Source organism: Rhinopithecus roxellana, chromosome 7 (assembly GCF_007565055.1).
Source record: "Rhinopithecus roxellana isolate Shanxi Qingling chromosome 7, ASM756505v1, whole genome shotgun sequence".
NCBI lineage: Eukaryota > Metazoa > Chordata > Mammalia > Primates > Cercopithecidae > Rhinopithecus > Rhinopithecus roxellana.
Window position 1 is genome coordinate 19910446 of NC_044555.1, and position 8952 is coordinate 19919397.

Below are 8952 nucleotides of genomic sequence, written 5' to 3' on the forward strand. Positions count from 1 at the left end.
CTTTATGAATCTGGGTGCTCCTGTATTGGGTGAACATATATTTAGGATAGTTAGCTCTTCCTGTTGAATTGATCGCTTTACCATTATGTAATGGCCTTCTTTGTCTCTTTTGATCTTTGATGGTTTAAAGTCTGTTTTATCAGAGACTAGGATTGCAACGCCTGCTTTTTTTTGTTCTCCATTTGCTTGGTATACCTTCCTCCATCCCTTTATTTTGAGCCTATGTATGTCTCTGCATGCGAGATGGGTCTCCTGTATACAGCAGACTGATGGGTCTTAACTCTTTATCCAGTTTGCCAGTCTGTGTCTTTTAATTGGAGCATTTAGTCCATTTACATTTAAAGTTAATATTGTTATGTGTGAACTTGATCCTGCCATTATGATATTAACTGGATATTTTGCACGTTAGTTGATGCTGTTTCTTCCTAGCCTCGATGGTCTTTACATTTTGGCATGTTTTTGCAATGGCTGGTACCGGTTGTTCCTTTCCATGTTTAGGGCTTCCTTCAGGGTCTCCTGTAAGGCAGGCCTGGTGGTGACAAAATCTCTAAGCATTTGCTTATCTGTAAAGGATTTTATTTCTCCTTCACTTATGAAACTTAGTTTGGCTGGATATGAAATTCTGGGTTTAAAATTCTTTTCTTTAAGAACGTTGAATATTGGCCCCCACTCTCTTCTGGCTTGTAGAGTTTCTGCCGAGAGATCTGCTGTTAGTCTGATGGGCTTCCCTTTGTGGGTAACCCGACCTTTCTCTCTGGCTTCCCTTCAGATTTTTTCCTTCATTTCAACTTTGGTGAATCTGACAATTATGTGTCTTGGAGTTGCTCTTCTGGAGGAGTATCTTTGTGGCGTTCTCTGTATTTCCTGAATTTGAATGTTGGCCTGCCCTACTAGGTTGGGGAAGTTCTCCTGGATGATATCCTGAAGAGTGTTTTCCAACTTGGTTCCATTTTCCCCCTCACTTTTAGACACCCCAAGCAGACGTAGATTTGGTCTTTTTACATAATCCCATACTTCTTGCAGGCTTTGTTCATTTCTTTTTCTTCTTTTTTCTTTTGGTGTCTCTTCTTGCTTCATTTCATTCATTTGATCCTCAATCGCTGATACTCTTTCTTCCAGTTGATCGAGTCGGTTACTGAAGCTTGTGCATTTGTCACGTATTTCTCGTGTCATGGTTTTCATCTCTGTCATTTCGTTTATGACCTTCTCTGCATTAATTAGTCTAGCTGTCAATTCTTCCACTCTTTTTTCAATATTTTTAATTTCTTTGCACTGGGTACGTAATTCCTCCTTTAGCTCTGATAAGTTTGATGGACTGAAGCCTTCTTCTCTCATCTCGTCAAAGTCATTCTCTGACCAGCTTCGATCCGTTGCTGGCGATGGGCTGCGCTCCTTTGCAGGGGGAGATGCGCTCTTATTTTTTGAATTTCCAGCTTTTCTGTCCAGCTTTTTCCCCATCTTTGTGGTTTTATCTGTCTCTGGTCTTTGATGATGGTGACGTACTGATGGGGTTTTGGTATAGGTGTCCTTCCTGTTTGGTAGTTTTCCTTCTGACAGTCAGGACCCTCAGCTCTAGGTCTGTTGGAGATTGCTTGAGGTCCACTCCAGACCCTGTTTGCCTGGGTATCATCAGCAGAGGTTGCAGAAGATAGAATATTGCTGATCAGTGAGTGTTCCTGTCTGATTCTTACTTTGGAAGCTTCCTCTCAGGGGTGTACTCCACCCTGTGAGGTGTGGGGTGTCAGACTGCCCCTAGTGGGGGATGTCTCCCAGTTAGGCTACTCAGGGGTCAGTGACCCTCTTGAGCAGGCAGTCTGTCGGTTCTCAGATCTCAACCTCCGTGTTGGGAGATCCACTGCTCTCTTCAAAGCTGTCAGACAGAGTCGTTCGCATCTGCTCAGGCCTTTGCTGCTTCCCCTGTTGTTTTTTTAGCTGAGCCCTGTCCCCAGAGGTGGAGTCTATCGAGACAGGTAGTTTTCCTTGAGCTGCTGTGAGCTCCACCCAGTTCGAGCTTCCCAGCGGCTTTGTTTACCTACTTAAGCCTCAGCAATGGCGGGCGCCCCTCCCCCAGCCTCGCTGCTGCCTTGCGGTTAGATCGCCACAGACTGCTGTGTTAACAATGAGGGAGGCTCTGTGTGCGTGGGACCCTCCCCGCCAGGTGAGGGATATATTCTTCTGTTGTGCCCATTTGCTTAAAGCACGGTATTGGGGTGGGAGTTACCCGATTTTCCAGGTGTTGTGTGTCTCAGTTCCCCTGGCTAGGAAAACAGATTCCCTTCCCCCTTGCACTTCCCAGGTGAGGCGATGCCTCACCCTGCTTCAGATCTCGCTGGTCAGGCTGCAGCAGCTGACCAGCACTGATTGTCCGGCACTCCCTAGTGAGATGACACCAGTACCTCAGTTGAAAATGCAGAAATCACCGGTCTTCTGTGTCGCTCGCGCTGGGAGTTGGAGACTGGAGCTGTTCCTATTCGGCCATCTTGCTCCGCCCCCCTGAAAACTTTCAAAAGAGTTACAATTACATTGAATTAAATGCTTTTGTAACTTACAGGCATTTTTGTACCCCCATTATGAAGGTTTTGCAACTAAATTTATACCTAAAAATCTATTTTCTCCTGGATTTTTTTAAATAACATTGAAGGCAAAAAGCTATTCTTTTTTTTTTGTTTGTTTCCTTGATTGATTTTATTATTTTCTTCATTTCAAATTCATTTCTTTCTTTTTTTTTTTTTTTTTTATACTTTAAGTTCTAGGGTACATGTGCATAACGTGCAGGATTGTTACATATGTATACTTATGCCATGTTGGTGTGCTGCACCCATCAAATCGTCAGCACCCATCAATTCATCATTTATATCATGTATAACTCCCCAATGCAATCCCTCCCTCCTCTCCCCTCCCCCCTCCGCATGATAGGCCCCAGTGCGTGATGTTCCCCTTCCCGAGTCCAAGTGATCTCATTGTTCAGTTCCCACCTATGAGTGAGAACATGCGGTGTTTGGTTTTCTCTTCTTGTGATAGTTTGCTAAGAATGATGGTTTCCAACTGCATCCATGTCCCTACAAAGGACGCAAACTCATCCTTTTTTATGGCTGCATAGTATTCCATGGTGTATATGTGCCACATTTTTGGATTAGAGACTTAAATGTTAGACCTAATACCATAAAAACCCTAGAAGAAAATCTAGGTAGTACCATTCAGGACATAGGCATGGGCAAGGACTTCATGTCTAAAACACCAAAAGCAACGGCAGCAAAAGCCAAAATTGACAAATGTGATCTAATTAAACTAAAGAGCTTTTGCACAGCAAAAGAAACTACCATCAGAGTGAACAGGCAACCTACAGAATGGGAGAAAATTTTTGCCACCTACTCATCTGACAAAGGGCTAATATCCAGAATCTACAAAGAACTCAAACAAACATACGAGAAAAAAACAAACAACCCTATCAAAAAGTGGGGAAAGGATATGAACAGACATTTCTCAAAAGAAGATATTCATACAGCCAACAGACACATGAAAAAATGCTCATCATCACTCGCCATCAGAGAAATGCAAATCAAAACCACAATGAGATACCATCTCACACCAGTTAGAATGGCAATCATTAAGAAGTCAGGAAACAACAGGTGTTGGAGAGGATGTGGAGAAATAGGAACATTTTTACACTCTTGGTGGGATTGTAAACTAGTTCAACCATTATGGAAAACAGTATGGCAATTCCTCAAGGATCTAGAACTACATGTACCATATGACCCAGCCATCCCACTACTGGGTATATACCCAAAGGATTATAAATTATTCTACTACAAAGACACACGTACACGTATGTTTATTGCGGCACTATTCACAGTAGCAAAGACTTGGAATCAACCCAAATGTCCATCTGTGACAGACTGGCAAAAAGCTATTCTTAAATCTGATACACAGAAGTTTATTTGCATAGAAAAGATGTTAAAGATAATTTTGAAATTAGAAAAACAATACTGAAGTGTTTGTTGTTGCTGCTGGTTTGTTTCATTTTTGTTTGTTTGTTTTTTAGCAAAACACCACTGATGTCTCCTGGTTCCCAAAAACCCACAAGTCCAAACACCTAATAGTTTTCTCTTAGTCACTCATGGTCCTCATGTATTTAAGCCACACTGAACTTCATGCCATTCCCCCAAAACATTCCATCCACTTTGTTCACATTGCTGCCTCTGTAATGCCTCTACTTCAGTTTACCTGTCCAGCAAATTTCTATTTATTCTTCAAAACTAGCTCAAAATGTATTTTTCCAATGCCTTTAATGTCTTTCCCAGGAAGAATGTCTCCCCACTTCTATGTCAATTTCTCACATCTGTTTTATCATATTTACATTATAAATGTGTCTCCCACTAGTGTCCCTCAGCTTTTTATCCTCAGCATCTAAGATGTATCTTGACGCATTAGCATATCTTCAATAACATCTTGAGAACTAAAAAGAATGGAAAACAAACCTTTATCATCAAAAGGCTTGGGGTTAATACAGGAATGTTTCAAAGGATGTTCAACATACAAACTAAAAGTAGCTGTTCAGGATTATTTGTTAATACTGGAATTGGATGACAAAGAAACAAGGCTTAGAAGTCCAGGGCCAGAAATAGAAAAGTGAAGTTCTGAAGGATGAAATGGGTTACTTAAAAAGGAGATGTAGCTGATGAATGGTAGAGGAGGAAACTTGATTCTCCATCACAAGTCAAATTCTCTTCACATGGCACTCAAGGTTCTCCATGGCTTGGCTCCATCCTGCCTTTTATGCTTTATATTCCACTGTTCACTTTAATGTGTGAAAATACTCTCTACAAACAAAATTTCTTTCTTTCACAAAACACATCCTTCTTTCCTTAGTTTCCATGCCATTGTTTCTAGGATTTCTTTCCTTTGCTCAAAATGTGGAACAACAACCGCTCTCCTCGTGCGACTTTCCATGACTCTCCACCTTGATTTAAGTTCTGCCTCCCCTGTACCCACCTCTAACTTTACTTAACACCATTATTGTAACAGTAGCTAAAGACAGGCTTGGCACCAACCAGGCTGGGTAAGTTTAGAGGTTAATTAATATCAGTCAGAGGATAAGTAAGCACAGTAAGGAAGGCAGTATTCCAAAAAGGGAGCAGCGGTATTTCAAAGATGAAAGAGAGAGGTCAACAACTCTGGCTGACTCATGCACTCTTGGATTCTCTCCCTTTGGGCAGAGGCTAAGGCACGAGTCTCCTCCCAAAAGCGGCAGTGCCCCTCCTTAGTGAGCTTCCAAAGGCAAGAGTGAGGTATTGCATTATTTTCATCCTTAAGGCTGTCTGGCATCTTCTCAAAGCTGTCCAGGAAGCAGAGATTGTAATGAATGGTGCTCTTCCAGCCATCTGGAGCTGTCCAGAAAAAGGGGAAATGCTGTCGGCTGAAACTGTAGATCTCCTGCACACTGAGGCCGCAGTGGGGGCTGTTTCTTAATGCTAGGGAAATAAGGTGGCTGCAATTGAGAGGGGGCCATTGCCAGGACTTTACTTGGTTGTTGATTTGCCGTAGCTTCTGACTCTGGAAGCACTTCCTTTCAGGGGACTGGAGGGAGTTGTCCTCTTGTTCCTCAGCCTCCTCTTCTGTGAGCTCAAAGTCACTGGGGGAATAGATGCCCTGCTTCTGTAAAAGAGACTGCTCACTGGAGGAGGATGGCAGAGACTCTACCACTTTGTCCTCTGAGCAGTTAGACTCTTCATCTTTTAATGGGGGCTGAGGGAAAGGAGAAATGCTTGTCAGATCCTCTTTTTCACTGGGCTTTGGGGCCTCCTGGCTGCCAAAGGGGCACAGGATATTGGGGTCCACCCACATCCACAGATTGGGTTCACAGTGAGGACCATCTTCATCAGGACTGGGTCTCCTCTTCTGAGGCATCTCTGGGGGCTTCATTACTCGGACTTTGTATTTGGCAAGGATCTGCTCAGCTAAAGGGCACTGGTCTGTGGTACAAGGCAGAAATAACTCATTCTCCATGTCCCAGTCCAGCAGCCCTGGGACCTGGCCATGGAGACTGTACCAAAATTCACAATCTTTTAGTTTTAAGTCCATCTTTAGTGGAGAGATAGGTGGAGAGAGACTTCTGAAAGAACAGAGATCTAGCAGGCACTTAAAGCTGTTGTTTGGGCACCATGTTTTAATGTAGTATATCTCACCTAGGGAGCTTATCAGTAGGCCGGCTAGAAGCACTGAAGAAAGAGGCACCAATGCCTCATTGATTAGTGGTCAGACCTGGAGAATCCTCAGCTTTCTGGAACAAGGCTCATGGAAGTAATAAAAAAGAGCTTTTGAGCAGAAAAACATTTTTAGGTGGAATTCTTGAGCTTTGATTGGAAGCAGAAAGTCGCTGCGAGATGAATCATAAACTTTGAATTATGTGCAAACTACGGTGACTTGCATAACAGGTGATCATCTGGTACATATTTAAACTCTTGATGCGTTCATTTAATGAAGGGACAAACATATGTATAGATCACATTATATTTCTGAGTCTTCCTTAATGGTTTAAAAAATCGTTTCATTCATCAAGTGCCTTTGGATTTCTGTTAAGCGCTTTCACATAGATGATCTCAACTGATTTTCATCACAGCCCTGCAAAAAACATGGTATTATTAACCTCATGTCACAGATATGGCAACTGAGATCTACATACACAAGCAAGTAGAAGAGCTAGATTCACAGCCCAGATCTTCTTTTATTTTCACTATACCCATTGCCTCTTGATCATACTCAACATACGATACACAACAGGCAGCAATATGTGCAACCTGAGTTTTATAGTAAGATGGTAACTATCAGAACATGGCTTCTATTATTCTCATACTGATGCTAGAATCTAACCTTGCTGCCATTTTCAATCTTTTTCTGGGAAACAGCTGGCTTTCCTCTCTCCAGGTCACCTTCTCAGGAAATAAGTTCTGAACTATATGCTGAACAGTAGGACCAAAAGTTAGCCACAGTATGCAAGGTCCTGAAAGCCCCAGAGCTTCTATTTCCAGTAAGTTCATGCTCAGGATATTTGTAAGAAAAACAAAATGCCAAGGTTTCCTTTAATTCAGTTTGCACAAAATCCATGTGTAAAGTACGCTATTTCATTAAAATCACTACATAGGACTATGTTGCAAACATATCCAGCAAATGTCATTGGGAGCTATTGGAGAGGCACTTTAATCTCCATATGGTTTCCACACTCTGGTTCTCTTCTACTCTAAATGATCTTTCACAGAGGTGGCCTGAGTGGTCTTTCTACAGCATAAATACAAAAAATAACACAACAGTTGTACCAACTGTTAATTCTTACAGAATGCAGTAAGCATTCTATTTAACTCATAAATCTTCAAAATAATCATATGAAGTAGGTACTCTTATTCTTCCTTTACAGAGTAAAAAACACAAGGCACAAAAAAGCCTAAGTCACAGAGTTAGTAAAGGCCAGAGCTGACTTTCAAATATAGGCAACCTGACTGCAGAACATGTGCTTTTACTCATTATACCCATCTTCTCTATTTTGGTATTATAACATAAAATCTTATAACTTAATGCAACATAAAAGGCCCTCCAAAATCACCTCTGCTTACCTTTCCAGGCTAACTTAGCACCCTAGTTTTCTTGCTTCATACTTCGCGTCCAAGAAATACTGAAATGCTGGGATCTTCACCACACACCTATCTTTTTCTCGTGTCCCTTTGCTCAAAAACATTCGCTTAAAATGGCTTACTACCCATTGCCTTGACTTAGCAAACCTCTACTCATCTTTTAAGACTACAGAAAGCCTTCGCTAATAAAAATGCTGCTTCCATCTTCCCACAGGGAATTAATGGATTTCCTTGCCAATGGGGCACTGATCTTGGAAAAGCAGGAGATTAACCTGAAATATTTAGCTTATTATACCAACCACAGAGAACCTGGCAGCATTTTAGTGCTCAGCAGTCCTTTATTCCTTAAATATGGGCTCTGGTGTTACAGAATTTCTCTTCCATCTTCACCTGGGAAAGTGCTCCAATCCTTAGATATTGGCTAGTAAAACCAAGTTATCACTGCGTATTGTTTCTTCAGGCCTCATTTAGAAACATTCAATATTCATGTATTTAGCATCCAGCATGTTCCAAGCAGTATGTAATAGGTCTGGCAGATGAGTAAGACACAACCCGAGAGGATATCACAGAGTAATGGGGAAAGACAGAGAAGTGAAGAGAAAGTTAAAATACACTGTGATGAGTATTAGACACTGCAATAGAAGACCATCGAGAGGAACAACTTAGCCCCAGATAATAGGAATCAAAAGGGATCCCATAGAATATATTACTTAGGCTTAAAAGACGTTACCCAGAAGCAGAGATATGGAGAACAGGCTATCACATGCCAACCAGGTACACATTCAACACAGTATATGTACTATACAAAGCAAAACGCATAAAACTATATGAGTTTTAGAGTAAGATGATAACCATCAAAAGATGGTCTCTGTTACTCTAAAACACATGTTAGAACCCAACCTTGCTTAAGTGTACTCCAGAAAAGGAGACAGGGACATTTTGCACATGCTCTGGAAAAGTACTCAAACTCATATTTATGGGTAGCCTGTTTCCCAGGTCCCAACCAAGCCCAAGTGTTGATATAGGCAAAATGTCAGCGATTGATGAAACCATAAGTTATAAGCAAAGAAAGGAACAAGAACATAATAAGTTAAATTGGAAAAAGTGGTGAGAACTCATAATGACCATAGAAATACCTCCTCAGCATGGGCATGCTTATGCTTGCTCTGTCTCTTATACACACACACACACACACACACACACACACACACACACACACACACGCCGTCCCAATGGTATGGTTTGGCTCTGCCTCTCACTTAAATCTCATATTGAATTGTAATCCCCAATGTTGGAGGAAGGACATGGTGGGAGGTGACTGTATCAT

At 41.7% G+C, this 8952-nt stretch overlaps 1 protein-coding gene across 1 annotated transcript; it reads right to left on the minus strand.

Annotated features, from left to right (window-relative positions):
* Nucleotides 1–4464: 4464 nt before the first annotated feature.
* On the minus strand, nucleotides 4465–6382 carry LOC104681094 (forkhead box protein R2). Its single transcript, XM_010387295.1, has one exon. It carries the CDS (start codon nucleotides 6079–6081, stop codon nucleotides 5146–5148), a length of 936 nt encoding a protein of 311 aa, XP_010385597.1. The 5' UTR covers nucleotides 6082–6382; the 3' UTR covers nucleotides 4465–5145.
* Between the last annotated feature and the right edge of the window lie 2570 nt (nucleotides 6383–8952).